Here is an 18,665-nt window from a genome sequence, read left to right on the forward strand (position 1 = left end):
GGAGGTTGCAGTGAGCTGAGATGGCACCACTGCACTCCAGCCTGGGTGACAGAGTGAGACTCTGTCTCAAAAAAAAAAAAAAAGAAGAAGAAGAAAAGAATTCACCAACCAAGTATCAGCTGTCTTTAAGAGACTCACCTGACATATAAGGACTCACATAAACCTAAGGTAAACAGGTGGAAAAAGATACTCCATGCAAATGGACACCAAAAGGGAGCAGGAGCAGGAGTAGCTATTCTTATATCAGACAAAACAAACTTTAAAGCAATAGCAGTTAACAAAGAGAAAGAGGAGCATTATGTAATGATAAAAAGACTAGTCCAACGGGAAAATATCACAGTCTTAAGTCTATATGCACTTAACACTGGAGCTTCCAAATTTATAGGATAATTACTACTAGACCTAAAAATGAGATAGATGGCAACACAATAACAGTGGGGGACTTCAGTACTCCACTGACAGCACTAGACAGGTCAAGACAGAAAGCCAACAAAAAAGTCAATGGTCTTGACTATATCATAGAACAGATGGACTTAGATATTTACAGAATATTCTACTCAACAATTGCAGTGTATACATTCTGTTCACCAGCACATGGAACATTCTTGAAGATATACCATATGATAGGCCACAAAACAAGTCTCAATAAATTTAAGAAAATCAAAATCATATCAAGTACGCTCTTAGACCACAATGGAGTATAATTGGAAATCAACTCCAAAAGGAACACTCAAAACCATGCAAATACATGGAAATTAAATAATCTGCTCCTGAATGACTGACTACTGGGTCAACAATGAAATCAAGATAGAAATTTAAACACTTTTTGAACAGAATGATAGTAGTGACACAACCTATCAAAACTTCTGAGATACAGCAAAGGTAGTGCTAAGACAAAAGTTTGTATCATTAAATGCCTACATTAAAAAGTCTGAACGAGTACAAATAGACCATCTAAGGTCACACCTGAAAGAACTAGAGGAACAATAACAAACCAAATCCAAACCCAGCAGAATAAAAGAACTAACAAAGATCAGAGCAAAACTAAATGAAATTGAAACAAACAAAAAATACAAAAGATAAGTGAAACAAAAAGCTGGTTCTTTGAAAAGATAAACAAAATTGATATACCATTAGTGAGACTAACCAAGAAAAGAAGAGAGAAAATCTAAATAAGCTCAATTAGAAATGAAACAGGAGGGCCAGGCATGGTGGCTCATGCCTGTAATCCCAGCACTTTGGGAAGCCGAGGTGGGCAGGTCGTGAGGTCAGGAGTTTGAGACCAGCTAAAAATACAAAAATTAGCTGGGCATGGTGACACATTCATGTAATTCCAGGTACTCAAGAGGCTGAGGCAGGGGAATCACTTAACCTGGCAGGTGGAGGTTGCAGTGAGCTGAGATCGTGCCATTGCACTCCAGCCTGGGTGACAGAGTGAGACTCCATCTCAAAAAAAAAAAAAAAAGGGAAATGAAACAGGAGGTATTACAAACAATACAACAGAAATACAAAAGATTACTAAGGCTACTTTCAACAACTTTGTGTGCACAAACTAGAAAACCTAGAGGAGATTTATGAATTCCTGGAATTATGAAACTCTCCTAGATTAAATAAGAAATAAATAGAAACTCTAAACAGACCAATAACAAGGAGCGGCATTGAGATGGTGATATGATTTGACTGTGTCCCCACCCAATATCTCACCTTGAATTGAGAGACCAGGTGGAAGTAATTGTTCTCACAAAATCTGATGGTTTGATGAGTGTTTGGCAAGTTTCTCCTTCAGTCATTCTTCTTCCTACCACCATGTGAAGAAGGTGCCTTGCTTCCCCTTCGCCTCCTGCCATGATTGAATTTCCTGAGGCCTCCCCAGCCATGTGGAACTGTCAGTCAATTAAACCTCTTTCCCTTACAAATTACTCAGTCTCAGGTATTTTCTTATAGCAATGTGAGAATGAACTAATACAGTAAGTTGGTACTGTAGAGAGTGGGGTGGTGCTATAAAGATACCTGAATATGTGGAAGTTACTTTGGAACTGGGTAACAGGCAGAGGTTGGAACAGTTTGGAGGGCTCAGAAGGAGACAGGAAGATGTGGGTAAGTTTGGAACTTTCTAGAGACTTGTTAAATGGCTTTTACCAAAATGCTGATAGTGATATAGACAGTTAAGTCCAGGCTGAGGTGGTTTCAGATGGAAATGAGGATCTTCTTGGGAAGTGTAGCAAAGGTGACTCTTGCTATATTTTAGCAAAGAGACGGGCAGCATTTTGCCCCTGCTGTAGAGATCTGCAGAACTTTGAAATTGAGAGAGATGATTTAGGGTATCTGGGAGAGGAAATTTCTAAGGAGCAAAGCATTCAAGAGGTGACTTGGGTGCTCTTAAAAGCATTCAGTTTTATGCATTCAAAAAAAGGTGGTTTGTAATTGAAACTTACGTTTAAAAGAGAAGCAGGGCATAAACGTTTGGAAAATTTTCAGCCTGATGATGTGATAGAAAAGAAAACCCATTTTCTGAGGAAAAATTTAAGCCAGCTGCAGAAATTTATATAAGTAATGAGGAGCCAAATGTTAATTGCCAAGACAATGGGGAAAATGTCTTTAGGACATGTCAGAGGTCTTCACGGCAGTCCCTCCCATCACAGGCTTGGAGGCATAGGAGAAAAAAATGGCTTCATGATCCGGGCCCCAGGGCCTTGCTGCTTTTTGTAGTCTTGGGACATGGTGCTGTGTCCTAGCTGTGGCTAAAAGAGACCAATGTACAGCTCAGGCCATTGCTTCAGAGGGTTCAAGCCCCAAGTCTTGGCAGCGTTCACTTGGTGTTGGGCCTGTGGGTACAGAAAACTTTAAGAATTAAGGTTTGGGAACCTTTGCCACGATTTCAGAGGATGTGTGGAAATGCCCGGACGTCTAGGCAGAAGTTTGCTGCAGTGGCCTAGCCCACATGGAGAACCTATGCTAAGGCAGTGTGGAAGGGAAATGTGGGATTGGAATCCCCACACAAAGCCAAGTTAAGAATTGAGGTTTGGGAACCTCTGCCACAATTTCAGAGGATGTATGGAAATGCACGGATGTCTAGGCAGAAGTTTGCTGCAGTGGTGTAGCCCACATAGAGAATCTATGCTAAGGCAGTGTGGAAGGGAAATGTGGGGTTGGAATTCCCACACAAAGTCCACTTCTTGCATCAGCAGGACCTGGATGTGAGACATGGAGTCAAAGGAGATCATTTTGGAGCATTAAGATTTTATTGCCCCACTGGATTTTGGACTTGCCTGGGGCCTGTAGCCCCTTTGTTTTGACCATTTCTTCCATTTGGAACAGGTGTATTTACCTGTTGCCTCGGGCAACCTCACTCCTGCGGCTTTGCTGGGTGCAGCCCATGTGACTTCTGACATACTAGAGTCAAACGCTTGCAAGGTTTCCAGGCTCACAGTGCTTGCTGCTTGTGGCTATACCATTCTGGGGTCTGGAAAGCAGCAGCCCTGTTTCCACAGCTCCGCTAGGCAGTGCCACTGTGGGGACTCTGTGTGGGGGCTTCATCCTCACATTTCTGTTGGCACTGCCCTAGTAGAGGCTGCCTGTGGGGTTCCACCCATGTCAGGCTTCTGCCTGGGCACCTACATTCCTGATACATCGGAAATTTAGATGGAAGCTACCAAGCCTCCTTAACTCTTGTATTCTATGCATCTGCAGGCTTAACACTAAGTGGAAGCCTCCAAGGCTTATGGCTTGTGCCCTCTGGAGCCGTGGCCCAAGTGGTATATGGTGCCTTTTTAGCCAAAGCTGGAACCAGAGCTACTGGAATGCAAGAAGCAGTGTCCTGAGGCTGCACAGGGCAGTGATGCTTTCGACCTGGTACCCCAAACTTTTTCCTTTTAGGCCCCTGAGCCTGTGGTGAGAGGGGCTGCCACAGTTTTCTGAAATGCATTACAGGTCTTTTTCTTAGCCTCATGGCTGTTGGCACCTGGCTCCCCTTTAGTTGTGCAACTCTCTCTTACAAGTCATTGCTCCACAGGCTGCTTGGATTCCTTCTTTACCACAGGGCCAGGTTGCACATTTTCCAAACTTTTATGCTCTGCTTCTCTTTTAATCACGTTTCAACTTTAAATCACTTCTGATTGTGGGGGCAAAGAAGCGACCATACCACCTCTTAAATCCTTTGCTGCTTAGAAATGTCTTCCTCTGGAGACTCTTAAGTTATTACTCCTAAATTAAACCTCCTACAAATCCTTAGGGCATTGGACACAATGCAGCCAAGTCTTTGCTAGGGTGTAACATGGGTGACCTTTGCTCAAGCTCACCAAAACTTTGTCATTTCCATCTAAGACCTCATTGGCCTGGCTTTCACTGTCCATATTTCTGCCAACATTTTGGTTTCAATCACTTAACCACTCTCTAAAAAGTTCTAATTTTCCTCATCTCGCTGTCTTTTTCTGAGCCCTTGAAAGTCTTCCAACTTCTGCATGTTACCCAGTTCCAAAGCTGCTTTCACATTTTCAGGTATCTTTATAGCAACACCCCACTCCTCAGTGCCAATTTTCTGTATTATTCCATTTTTCCATTGGTATAAAGTAATACCTAAGACTGGGTAGTTTATAAAGAAAGTAGGTTTATTTGACTCACAGTTCTGCAGGCTGTACAAGCATGGCACCGGCAGCTGCTTGGCTTCTGGTGATGCCTCAGACGGAAGGCGGAGGGGGAACAGGCAAGCCACATGGTGAGAGAGGGAGTCAGAGAGAGGAGGAGGAAGGTCCAGCCTCCTTTAAATACCCGGCTCTCCTGTGAACCAACAGAGAACTCATTACTTCAAGGACAGCACTGAGTCATTTATGAGATGTCTGCCTCCATGACCCAGATGCCTTCCCCTAGGCCCACCTCCAACATTGGAGGTCACATTTAAACATGAGATTTGGAGGAAACACACAGCCAAACCGTATCAACTGGTAATGTTTGTGGATGTAAAACTCATAAATTACTGGGGATCCCTAAGCCTGGGCACCCAGGAAATGTTCTCAAACTTGAGCAGCTCACCAATTTCAGTTTGGTTTTTCCTATACACGTACTGCTACTCGTAGAGGATTCTTACGGTTTTCTCATCAAGTGAGTTACGATTCTCTGGATGTGCCTCTCTGTCTCTCTAATTTGGTTTGGTAGTTTTTACTGGGAGCTCAGTTCTTTAATGGTTAATCTTAGAATTGTTTAGTTAAATTTATTTGCCTTTTATTGTGAATGTGAATGTTGCTTTCTTTTTTATAACTTTTGTGTTCTGGGGGGTACATATGCAGATTTGTTACATGAGTAAATTTCATGTTTCTGTGTTTTGCTGCATAAATGATTTTGTCACATAGATAGTGAGCATAGTGCCTGATAGGTAGTTTTTTGACTCTCACTTTCCTCCCATTCTCCCCCTCAAGTAGGCCCCAGTGTCTGTTGCTCCCATCTTTGTGTCCATGTATACTCAACAGTTAGCTTCCATTTATAAATGAGAACATGTGGTATTTGGTTTTCTGTCAATGCATTAATTTGCTTATGATAATGGCCTCCAGCTGTGGCCATGTTTATGCACAGGACATGATTTAATTTCTTATAGCTGCATAGTATTCCATGGTGTATATGTACCACTTTTTTAAAAATCCAGTCCACTATTGATGAGCATTTGGATGGATTCCGTGTCTTTGATATTGTGAATAGTGCTGTGATGAACATACATGTGCATGTGTCTTCTTGGTAGAACAACTTATATTCCTTTGGGTGTGTATCCAGTAATGGGATTGCTGGGTCAAAAGGTAGTTCTGTTTTAAGTTTTCTGAGAAATCTTCCAACTGCTTTTCACAATGGCTGAACTAATTTACATTCCCACCAGCAGTGTGTAAGTGCTCCATTTTCTGCGCTACTTTGCCACCATCTGTTAAAGACTCTTTAATAATAGCCTGAATGTTGCCTTTGGTTTTTTGGGGTTTTTTTTCCAATTATTTCTCCTTTTATTGCTCCTTCCGTGAACCTTGACAGTCTCCTTTGGTGGTCTCAGGAAATCTTTTCAACATAAATTATTTCTCAAGCAAAGGAAAATTTACTTTGAGCATTAAGACACATACATAGTTCTGCTATATTTGTTAAATGGCTCTTCGAGCATTTGATCCTTGGTTGAAGGCAGAAGATACCCACATAGGTTTGAGGAGCATTGTCTTCTGAAATCTTTTTGTAAATCACTCTTCTTAAGAAGTTCTCTTTTTTGGTGTTTACCCAGGTTTTCAAGAAGTTGTTCAAAAACTCACATAAGGTGCTAGACTGGTCTTATAATCTCTGGTTCTATGTTTAATATCAGATTCAGCTTAATTCTCCTTTTTTCCTCTTCATTAGTGGAAATGGCATCCAGTTCATGGCAGATGAGGCTTATGGTTGGAACAGTAAATGGATCAAACTGATCCAGTTTCTGCCAATCAGGCACAGAAATGCGACCTGTTTAAGGATGAATGCTAAAAGGGCTCTGCGGTAAATGATTGATTTCTTTGTTGACATTGATACCCCATCGTGGAAACAGTCCTGGAGCATAATCTCCCACTGCAGCCAGGATCCACATTTTCATTTTTGATGTTATTCTGACATCTGCTGGTGCTCCCAATGCTGAAGTGAATTGTGAGACTTTTGGAAGCTTTGTTGAAGTTCATCCTGAATTGTTTCAGGAACAAGGGCTAAAATCTTATCCCAGCTTTTGTTATTTTTGAGAATATCTTGATTAACCAAGGCGTATTCTTCAAAGTTTTTTTATTATGTTTATAGATTTTCTGACAAAAGGGTGAATTTTTTCAGTTAGGTGAACTTTCTTTTTAACATCTTGACCACGCTTTACAAGGCTCAAATACTCAACTATCCCAGAATATACCACCAAAGACAGTTTTCTAACTGATTTATCACAGAACAAACAATGTACACCCTTCCTTCCAGAATATACCCAGAGACGATGCTTAAATCCAAAGTCCTCCTTCAGTGCTGTGTCAGTGATGCGTATGGCCCGTCATGAGGGTCCAGCACTTAGAACACGTATCTGCAGAACTACAGCATCTCCTCACATTGTCACGTCTGTCATGTCAGTGTCAAACACCAGTTCTTTTTCCTGAGCCTGGAAAACTCCCAGCTTCACTGTATTGTGTTGATTGGGTCTGTGGGAATATACTGCACCTATATCAATCTTGTGTGGATTCATTTTCTGCATCTCCTTTTCCAGATCACTCTGGTTGTTGAAGGATTGGTATCGAATGTAATGTCATCTTTCAATGTGAATGAAAATTCACAGTTTTGGGAGTAATTCTTTATCACTCTGCTGTAGTTGAGCTGGTTACAGTACAGAGAATAGGGAAAGAGCCTCTGGTAATAACATTTCTTTTTTTTTTTTTTTCTTTATCATTCTTGGGTGTTTCTCGCAGAGGGGGATTCCGCAGGGTCATAGGACAATAGTGGAGGGAAGGTCAGCAGATAAACAAGTGAACAAAGGTCTCTGGTTTTCCTAGGCAGAGGACCCTGTGGCCTTCCGCAGTGTTTGTGTCCCTGGGTACTTGAGATTAGGGAGTGGTGATGATTCTTAACAAGCATGCTGCCTTCAAGCATCTGTTTAACAAAGCACATCTTGCACCGCCCTTAATCCATTTAACCCTGAGTGGACACAGCAAATGTTTCAGAGAGCACAGGGTTGGGGGTAAAAAGGTCACCAATCAACAGGATTCCAAGGCAGAAGAATTTTTCTTAGTACAGAACAAAATGAAAAGTCTCCCATGTCTACTTCTTTCTACACGGACACGGCAACCATCTGATTTCTCAATCTTTTCCCCACCTTTCCCCCCTTTCTATTCCACAAAACCGCCATTGTCATCCCGGCCCGTTCTCAATGAACTGTTGGGTACACCTCCCAGACGGGGTGGTGGCCGGGCAGAGGGGCTCCTCACATCCCAGTAGGGGCGGCCGGGCAGAGGCGCCCCTCACCTCCTGGACGGGGTGGCTGGCCGGGCAGGGGGCTGACCCCCCCACCTCCCTCCCGGACGGGGTGGCTGGCCGGGCAGAGGGGCTCCTCACTTCCCAGCAGGGGCGGCCGGGCAGAGGCACCCCTCACTTCCCGGACGGGGCGGCTGGCCGGGCAGAGGGGCCCCTCATTTCCCAGTAGGGGTGGCTGGGCAGAGGCGCCCCTCACCTCCCGGACGGGGCAGCTGGCCAGGCCGGGGGCTGACCCCCCCACCTCCCTCCCAGACGGGGCGGCTGGCCAGGCAGAGGGGCTCCTCACTTCCCAGTAGGGGCGGCTGGGCAGAGGCGCCCCTCACCTCCCGGACGGGGCGGCTGGCCGGGTGGGGAGCTGACCCCCCCCCACCTCCCTCCCGGACGGGGCGGCTGGCTGGGCGGGGGGCTGACCCCCCCCACCTCTCTCCCGGACAGGGGGCTGACCCCCTCCACCTCCCTCCCGGATGGGGCGGCTGGCCGGGCGGGGGGCTGACCCCCCCACCTCCCTCCCGGATGGGGCGGCTGGCTGGGCGGGGCGCTGACCCCACCTCCCTCCCGGACAGGGCGGCTGGCCAGGCAGAGGGGCTCCTCACTTCCCAGTAGGGGCGGCTGGGCAGAGGCGCCCCTCACCTCCCAGATGGGGCGGCTGGCCGGGCGGGGGGCTGACCCCCACACCTCCCTCCCGGATGGGGCTGCTGGCCAGGTGGGGGGCTGACCCCCCCACCTCCATCCCAGATGGGGCGGCTGGCCGGGCAGGGGGCTGACCGCCCCACCTCCCTCCCAGACGGGGTGGTGGCCGGGCGGGGGGCTGACCCCCCCACCTCCCTCCCGGACGGGGCGGCTGGCCTGGCGGGGGCTGACCCCCACCTCCCTCCTGGATGGGGTGGCTGCCGGGCGGAGACGCTCCTCACTTCCCAGATGGGGTGGCTGCCGGGCGGAGGGGCTCCTCACTTCTCAGACCGGGCGGCCAGGGAGAGACGCTCCTCACCTCCCAGACGGGGTCGCAGCCGGGCAGAGGCGCTCCTCACATCCCAGACGGGGCGGCGGGGCAGAGGTGCTCCCCACATCTCAGACGATGGGCGGCCGGGCAGAGATGCTCCTCACTTCCTAGATGGGATGGCGGCCGGGAAGAGGTGCTCCTCACTTGCTAGATGAGATGGCGGCCGGGCAGAGACGCTCCTCACTTTCCAGACTGGGCAGCCAGGCAGAGGGGCTCCTCACGTCCCAGACGATGGGCGGCCAGGCAGAGACGCTTCTCACTTCCCAGACGGGATGGTGGCTGGGCAGAGGCTGCAATCTCGGCACTTTGGGGGGCCAAGGCAGGCGGCTGGGAGCTGGAGGTTGTAGCGAGCCATGATCACGCCACTGCACTCCAGCCTGGGCACCATTGAGCACTGAGTGAACCAGACTCCGTCTGCAATCCCGGCACCTCGGGAGGCTGAGGCTGGCGGATCACTCGCGGTTAGGAGCTGGAGACCAGCCCGGCCATCACCGGTAATAACATTTCAATAACTCAGACAGCATGGTGGGGTCAAGCATTTTCATGGAACTCAGAACTCAACCTAGGAAGCTTGACCATTGCCTTTTATGCCTACTTCCTCTACTGGAAATCAGGAGTGTCTGTCTCCATTTTTTTCTTTAATTGACTGCTGTCAACTTTTAATCCTAAACTTTCTTTCTTCTACTTCTGACGTCACATCAGGATATGGTGAAAACAAGCCTGGGTGCTCTCTCTGGGTTTTGGCAGCAGATTGAAACCATGTAAATCTTTTCCCTTGAAACTGAATTTCTCATCCTAGCTTTCCACCTACCCTCAACAGAAAACACAGGCCTGGCTCCTTTTCTTCCTCATTCAAACCATATCAAACCACCTCGAAAGGCCTGACCTAATGGATCCGCAAGTGTCAATTTTCTGAGTAATAATTTCCTACCCTTTCCAAACACATCTCTGCACATGACCATCGCACTTAGTACCACTAGCAGAATGTTCAGACATTGCCCACCACCGTGTGGTTTTGTCTTCTCTTGCAATGACTTGCTAATCGGTTCTGCCGCCTGGTATCTGGTGTGTACTTTAGCTGCTTGCTGAGCAGCTAGCACTGTGAGCTGTGCTGCTCGATTTACTTATTTCTGTGAAATCTGTAAATCACGACTCAGATCACGTTATAAGGCAAAGAAACATAAAAATTGTGTTCTTTTACATTTTAATTAATTTTTAAGTTTTCTATTATGAAATACAGTAAGAATGAGTAAAACATTTGTTGTCAAGAGTTTTAGTAATAATAGTTGAAGCAACTTGGAAATTATAATTAAGATTCTTAACTGGGCCTCATACAGTCATTAAGAGTTTTCTGATGGTTCCCACCTAGATTTATCTCTTAGTTGACCACTGTTGTGATTGTTTGGCTACTTTTTTGCCTTTGTATCATCTGTAATTTTTCAGTTCCATTTTGCTTTACTTGAACTTTCTAAAATGAGTATGAATGGAATTAAAACAAAAAGGTTTATTGGTGATTTCCTTGTGTCAGTATGTTTCACACATGCTAGTGCCTGAGGCTGTGGACCATTTAATTCAGCCGTCCATTCTAATGATTCTGATGTGAGGGCTTTTTCAAGTGTATTTTTTTGCTTTTTGGAAAAATAATGCTCCTATAATTTTATGCCACATCTCCAAGTGCAAATGCACAGTAAATTCTCTGGACATTTTAGAAAAATTAATGGGCTACACATTGTGGTAAGTTCAAATTAGAGCAATGGAGGGTATCAGTTGACTCCTCCTTCCTTCGTGAGTAACCTGTTTGCCATGGCCGTCATCACATGGAGTTGATTTTTTTCTTCTAGTCAATTTCAAATATCATGTACCTGACTATTTTCTCTTCTCTCATTACCAAGGAAGTTGACTTTTTAAAAAAATAGGTGGTCTTTCATCTTTTAAGTATGCTTTGCTTATTTTCTCACTTTTAAATCGTGTTCATTTTTACACTTCATACTAATTCTTTTATATTGCATGTATTACACTTTTTTCCCACTGCTTTTTGCCTTTTAATTTCCTGAATATTAATACATGTGAATTTGTCAGTTCCTTTTTTTCTGTTTAAATGAATTCTGCCCATGTTTCTGTCCAAAAATACCCGTTTTCCTTCGAAGTCTGAACGTATTTTAGTTTTGTCTTTCACATTTGAAATAAAGAACTTGATTATTTTTCATGGAATAGAAGGGAATGCAATGTACTTTTTCAGTTAGTACCAATTTGCTCTACTGTATGTTTTAAAGTGCTTTTGATTTCTTCTGCTATTCTGGAATGCTCTGTCATTAATGAACTTTACATACAAAATTCCTGCTTACAGGCCAGGCACAGTGGCTCATGCCTGTAATCCCAGCACTTTGGGAGGCCGAGGCAGGCAGATTACCTGAGGTCAGGAGTTCAAGATCAGCCTGGGCAACATGGTGAAACCCTGTCTCTACGAAAAATACAAAATCAGCTGGGCGTGGTGACACATGCCTGTAATCTCAGCTACTCGGGAGGCTGAGACAGGAGAATCGCTTGAACCTGGGAGACAGCGGAGGATCTGGTGAGCCGAGATCATGCCATTGCACTCCAGCCCAGGCAACAAGAGTAAATCTCCATCTCACCAAAAAAATAAAATAAAAATAAATTCCTACTTATTTAAAACTTTTTTCCCTTTTGGACTATTTTTTTATCTCCACATTAATACTGTTCTGAATGTTATAGTTTGAAAATTTCTGATACATGGTAAGGAAGCCATTGCCCTATTGTTTGGAAGACTGACAATTCTTAGACATTTTTTTTTGTTAGGTTTGGAAAAGTAGTTTTCAGTTGCTAATAAAGTGTCTGTTTTGGGGATTGATGGAATTTTTTAGGGCTATTTGAAAGAGGTGATATCTTGATGACATTGAGTTTCTTCTAAGCACATGTACTATCTTTCCACTTACTCCATTGCACTTTGTTGTTATCCAATAGAAATTTTAAAATTGTTTTGTTTGTGTTATTAAAGATAAATTATCAGTCTTATTTACAACTGGATTTAATTTGGTCTGGAGTAAACTACTTGCAAGCTTCCAGATATTTTCTTATTATAATCACGTTGATGCCTCATTTCTCCAGTTAACAAGTTGTAACAGCATATGAGAAATATTGTTTACCAAGAATGCTCATTAGAGACTTAATGCTTAGAGTGTTTTTCAGAGCTGATGCCCTAGGTACCACTGCAAGAATGGAGTAAAGTAGTAGGCTTTCAGAAACAAAACAAAACTGGAGTTCAGCGAATAGTATATTGTTTGCATAAGATTGTTTACATATTGTGAACCACTCACTTAGGGTGATGAGATCCGTCAAAAAAATCTATTTTCTCACACCAAAAGGTCAGACTTTGTGAGCAGGTATTTCTAAGGATATGTAGTCTTAAGACTTAATACTAACTGTTATACACAACAGATAGCATGATTTCGTTATGAGAGGCCCTCAAGATAAAATCTACACATAGAAATTAGGGGTGACCGCATTTCTTTTTTTTTTTTTTTTGAGACGGAGTCTTGCTTTGTCGCCCAGGCTGGAGTGCAGTGGCGCGATCTCGGCTCACTGCAAGTTCCACCTCCCGGGTTCACGCCATTCTCCTGCCTCAGCCTCCCGAGTAGCTGGGACTACAGGCGCCCACTACCACGCCCGGCTAATTTTTTTTTGTATTTTTAGTAGAGACGGGGTTTCACCGTGTTAGCCAGGATGGTCTCGATCTCCTGACCTCATGATCCGCCCGCCTCGGCCTCCCAAAGTGCTGGGATTACAGGCGTGAGCCACCGCGCCCGGCCTGGGGTGACCTCATTTCTTACAGCACAGTTTATTCCCTGCACCTGCCAATGAGACAGGTGTTCCTACTCTGCTGTTGACTTTCTGAATAGTTTCATTTTAGCATGAAGAATGTTGAGTGGGCAGCAGTAAGTGCAGACAGAGAGTAAAGTTCTGATGACCAGGTCATGGAAGAAATGTTTGAAGTCTGCTGAATTATGTTACGATTTTATGAGATGAGTATAGATTCTTAGTACTGTCTGTGTAAGCCATCCTCCTCTCCGCATATGTGCAATATTCTAGGATTCAGTGTCATTTGAAGATGTGGCTGTGGCCTTTACTCAGGAGGAGTGGGCTTTGCTGGATCCTTCTCAAAAGAATCTCTACAGAGATGTGATGCAAGAAATCTTCAGGAACCTGGCTTCCGTAGGTAAGAATAACAACACTTATTCACGTAGTTGATTAGAACGCAAGTGTTTCGGCTGGACATGGTGGCTCACACCTGTAATCCCAGCACTTTGGGAGGCCGAGGTGAGTGAATCGCTTGAGATCAGGAGTTCAAGACCAGCCTGGCCAACATGGTGAAACCCCATCTCTACCAAAAAAATAAAAAAATTAGCCAGGCATGGTAGCAAGCGCCTGTAATCCCAGCTACTTGGGAGGCTGAGACAGGTTAATTGCTGGAACCTGGGAAGTGGAGGTTGCAGTGAGCCGAGATTGAGCCACTGCACTCCAGCCTGGGCAACAAAGAAACAATCTGTCTCAAAAAAAAAAAAAAGAAAAGAAAAGAAAAGAAAAAGAAAACAAGTGTTTCTTGGTTATGAATGTTTCCTGATTTGGCATGTGGAAAGGGAGTACTTTGGTGAAAAAAATTAGATATGGTCACAGTGTATAGTGAACCTTGAATCTAGCAATTTTTAAAGTTTCTAATCATTTGAATAATCTTATGGTTGTACCTTTTAGGAAACAAATCAGAAGACCAGAATATCCTAGATGACTTCAAAAATCCTGGGAGAAATCTAAGGTAATTTGCATTCGCAAGAGCAAAAAATGCCCCTTGAGGGAATCTTAGCATGTCATAAGTTTTTAAAACAGACAAAACAAATAAGAACCACTAGAAATTTTTTTTTTCCAGAAAAGTCTTAGCAAAAAATACACCTGAATGTAACATCGATGTTCAATATTTTCAGAATATTTTACTTGGAAACACCACCAAGATACTGTACATGTGACTATCACAGTTATGATAATAATGATAATAGCTATGGGGGATCCATATCTTACGGTAATTAATTTATTTACTTTAAAACAATTTAGACATGGCAGGAAACTTGCATTTTCCATGGTATTAGTAGCAATGTAAACCATGAATAAATGTACCATTAATGATGTGTTTATCATTTTTACAGCAGTCATGTGGTAGAGAGACTGTTTGAAATTAAGGAAGGCAGTCAATATGGAGAAACCTTCAGCCAGGATTCAAATTTGAATCTGAATAAGAAAGTTTCTACTGGAGTAAAGCCATGTGAATGCAGTGTGTGTGGAAAAGTCTTCATATGTCATTCAGCCCTTCATAGGCACAGCCTGTCTCACATTGGAAACAAACTATTTGAGTGTGAGGAATGTCCAGAGAAGTTATATCATTGCAAACAATGTGGGAAAGCCTTTATCTCTCTCACCAGTGTTGACAGACACATGGTAACGCACACTAGTAATGGGCCTTATAAGGGTCCAGTGTATGAGAAACCTTTTGATTTTCCTAGTGTATTTCAAATGCCTCAGAGCACTTACACTGGAGAGAAAACATATAAATGTAAACATTGTGATAAAGCCTTCAGTTATTCAAGTTATCTTCGTGAACATGAAAGAACTCATACTGGAGAGAAACCCTATGCATGTAAGAAATGTGGTAAATCATTCACTTTTTCCAGTTCTCTTCGCCAACATGAAAGATCTCATACTGGAGAGAAACCCTATGAATGTAAGGAATGTGGCAAAGCCTTCAGCCGTTCCACTTACTTGGGAATACATGAAAGAACGCATACTGGAGAAAAACCCTATGAATGTATAAAATGTGGCAAAGCCTTTAGATGTTCCAGAGTCCTCAGAGTCCATGAAAGGATTCACAGTGGAGAAAAGCCCTATGAATGTAAACAATGTGGTAAAGCCTTCAAATATTCTAGTAACCTATGTGAGCATGAAAGAACTCACACTGGAGTGAAACCTTATGGATGTGAGGAATGTGGTAAGTCGTTTACTTCTTCCAGTGCCCTTCGAAGCCATGAAAGGACTCATACTGGAGAAAAACCCTATGAATGTAAGAAATGTGGTAAAGCCTTCAGTTGTTCCAGTTCCCTTCGAAAGCATGAAAGAGCTTATATGTGGTAAAAAACAACAACAACAAAACACCTCTGTCAATGTAAGAAGTGTGTTAAAGCTTTCAGTTATTCTAGTTTCATTAGAACATGTGAAAAAATTAAAAACTCAAATTAGAAACCCAACACATGTAAGGAAGATTAGAATGTATGCAATTTTCCTAGTTCCCTTCTAAAACTTAGAAGGACCCGTCCTGGGAAAGAACGTCATAAAATACGAAAAATGTGTTAGAACACTTTATTTTCCCAGCTGCTTTCAAATATATTTTTATCAGTGGTTCATTGTTAAAGAAGGTGTCTATACTTTAGATTTTCAATTTTTTGCAAGGAATCATGGAGCTGAGAATTTCACAGATACTTTATAAGCCATAGTACATGAGCTTAATAGGCTGTGTTTTGTTTCTCATCAGTTAACATAATTTTTGTCTATTCATTTAAAAATTTGTTGGATCCCTAGACTAAGTTGAAATGTACTTCTAATAGTAGGCAATTTTCATTTTCATGTAGTTGTTTAATTGTTCTCTAATTAATGGACCAATGAAAAATGAGTTCTTGTTAATTGTTGGAAATTTCTTACTGATCTTATGTGGCAAGTTTTGGTTATTCCTCTCCCATTTTATACATATGTGTGTGTGTGTGTGTGTGTGTGTGTGTGTGTGTGTGTGTGTGTGTGTGTGTCTGTGTGTGTATATATTCTACCTTTTTATGGGAAAACTACTTTTTTGTTGTAAAGATTTTCTTCTATTTTCTTTGCTAATAAAGAATTGTTATTAATTTGCATGTATGTGAAGTTTATATAGTCTCATGTACATTGTTATTTTCATTTTCTTTCCTTTATTCTTTGTCATGAGTTTTGGCCGTTACTTGCATAGTTCACTTTTTAAAAAAATGTTATGTTTTTAGAGAGGCACTCACTTTGTCAGCTAGGCTGAAGTGTAGTGGTAATAATAGTCTTAGCTCACTGCAGCCTCAAACTCCTGGGCTCAAGTGATTCTCCCACCTTAGCCTCCTATGTAGCTGGAGCTACAGACACATGCCACCATGCTCAGCTAATTATATAATTTTAAAATTTTTTATAGAGATGAGATCTCGCTGTATTGTCTAGGCTGGTATTGAATTCCTGGCCTCAAGCTATCCTCCTGCCTCAACCTCTCTACATTTTGGGGTTACTGACATGAGCTACCACACCTGGCCCACTTTTTACTTTGAATTAAGAGAGAACTGTGATTGGACAGTATGCTTGTCTAATCTGTGTGTGAAAGCATTCACTCTCACCATCAAGTATGTTATGGATTTTTCATAAATATTCTCAAACAGGCTCAGGAAGTTTTCTTGTGTTTTTTATTGATTGTTTCATGGTAAAGGAGTGTTGAACTCTTATGACATGTTTTTTTCTGCATCTATTGAGATGATTTGTGGTTTTTGGCATTCTACTGATAGTCTTTTACATTAACTGGCTTTCAGATATAAATATATTATGGTTATCTGGGTGAATTTGTCTTCATGATGGAATATAAGTATTTTATCTACAGGTTGAACATCTGTAAACCCCAGATTCCAATACCAAATCTGAAATGCTTCTAAGTCAAAAACTGAGCACCAGTCTTATGCTCAACAGAAATGCTCATTAGAGGATTTTTGATATTTGGATTAGGGATGCTCATCCAGTAAGTTTTCTGCAAATATTCCAAAATGTTAAAAGTCTGAAATCCAAAGCACTTCCATTCCCAAGTATTTCAGATAAGAAACACTCAACCCATATTGATAACGTTCAATTTTCCAGTGTATTTTTGGGGACTTTTGCATTTATAGTCAAATTGGTGTGCCCTAGTATACCATATAGTATAGCATCATCTGTATATATAGCATGTCTACATGTATACTTATATGTGTATAAGTAGCTATATAATATGTGGTATAGTACAGTTTTGTAAGTTAGTATGAATTATGCATAACTAGTGTATATTATGTGTAATTAGCACTACAATAAATTGTATATTACAGGATTATGGCATTATAACATACTATTTTGATCTTATCAGTCTGTAGCCTAACATATTTCAGTTGCCTACCATTCCACAGATGCATTTAAACAAACCAATTGCATCCTTATGAGAACCAAGAAGCATCTCACGTTCTTGATACTACAAAGCATTCCCCTTACACCTTGTTTGTTCTATCTGCTGCCTAGTGCAAGTCTTGTGTGGACCAGCCTCGTTTACAGAACCCTCCCTTTTTTGTCTATGAATGTATGTAACTAATAACTTCTGTCAATCTTATCTGTACAGTCTTGGGTGTCACATGTTTTTCCCAGTAGTCTTAGGGTCCTAATTTTTCCTGTCACCCATGAGACTGTGAAAACAATTGGCATTACCAACAGAATGAACCAACCATGACTGATGATATCTTTTCAGCTTTAACTACCTGCTTTTGTCTAACTGGTTCCATAATATAACAGAAGTCACCTGAATTAGAAACAGCAATTGATGGTGGACTTTCACTTTGGTCTACACAGTGCTTTGTCTTATCAGCTGTTGCCACCTTTTCCCACAGTAAAACTCTCAACTCCTAGACATGATTGGTTGACCGGCCATTCCCCAGGAGGATGTATGTTCCACCTTGACCTGTGTTTGGCAGGCAGTTTCCAAGGTACCCCACATTGAGGCAGTGACCCAGCACCTTCACCACTGGGTTCTTTATTCCTGATTATCAAAAGTCAGACTACTGCTCTGTGGTAACTGCATCTCATTTGGTTGCCATCACTGGATGCTTGGAGTAGCCATGTGACTGTTATTACTGTACACACTTGGGACAGCTCCAGGGATTTTGTGTGTGTGAAGTTGCAGAAAGGAAGAATGTCCCCATGCTGGGGAGAATTAAGCGTGTCACCTAATTGTGTAACAAGATGACTTGTGGAAGACTAGTGGCCTTGAGTGTTTTCTTGTGCTCCTGCTTTTATGTGCATTCTTCTGATGAGGTGCACATCCATGGTGCCTCATGGTCCAGGCACTGATGAGTCAAGAAAAGGGGAGGAAGCATTTGGCGTTAGCCTCTTTCATTGCAGAACCTCTATCTAGTATATGGGCTTCTTTTAGCACTACTGATCAGCATTGCAAAGGCCTAACCTTGCAACCTAGATGACCTTAGTCAAAATGACCTTACTGTATGTTGCTAACACCAGCAAGATTGAATGGCACTCACTGGAGGATTAGGTGTTCTTCAATGTGGGTTGATGGACTCCTGAACTGTTTTCTTTAACCACATAGATTGCCCACACTACCGATAAATCAAATGCCGCTACTTTGCATGAGAAGAATTAAAAGATAGTCTGAAGCAGTTTTTATAGAAAGAAGACAAAAGCAGTCATGTGTCATGCTGTGGTCCAGCAACCTAATAGCAGATGGCCAACTGGGACACTGAAATTTCTGTACTGCTACTGCCTATGTTTCTATCACAACAAATATCCTGATCCCTCACTGTTAAGGATTCAGAACTGTCCTCCA

The 18,665-nt window shown here is 42.7% G+C and overlaps 1 protein-coding gene and 1 pseudogene across 1 annotated transcript in view; one reads left to right on the forward strand and one right to left on the reverse strand.

The window, feature by feature from the left end:
- The window catches only part of ZNF670 (zinc finger protein 670), a 43,520-nt gene extending 27,574 nt beyond the window's left edge, over window positions 1–15,946 (forward strand). The window contains exons 2-4 of the mRNA XM_031015398.3: window positions 13,091–13,217; window positions 13,751–13,811; window positions 14,197–15,946. Coding sequence (XP_030871258.1) covers window positions 13,091–13,217; window positions 13,751–13,811; window positions 14,197–15,175 — 1,167 coding nt within the window. The 3' untranslated portion in view covers window positions 15,176–15,946. The remainder of the gene's footprint in view (window positions 1–13,090; window positions 13,218–13,750; window positions 13,812–14,196) is intronic.
- LOC134758558 (DNA primase small subunit-like) lies at window positions 6,080–9,777 on the reverse strand (annotated as a pseudogene).
- Window positions 15,947–18,665: the final 2,719 nt, after the last annotated feature.

Source organism: Gorilla gorilla, chromosome 1 (genome assembly GCF_029281585.2).
Source record: "Gorilla gorilla gorilla isolate KB3781 chromosome 1, NHGRI_mGorGor1-v2.1_pri, whole genome shotgun sequence".
Classification (NCBI taxonomy): domain Eukaryota; kingdom Metazoa; phylum Chordata; class Mammalia; order Primates; family Hominidae; genus Gorilla; species Gorilla gorilla.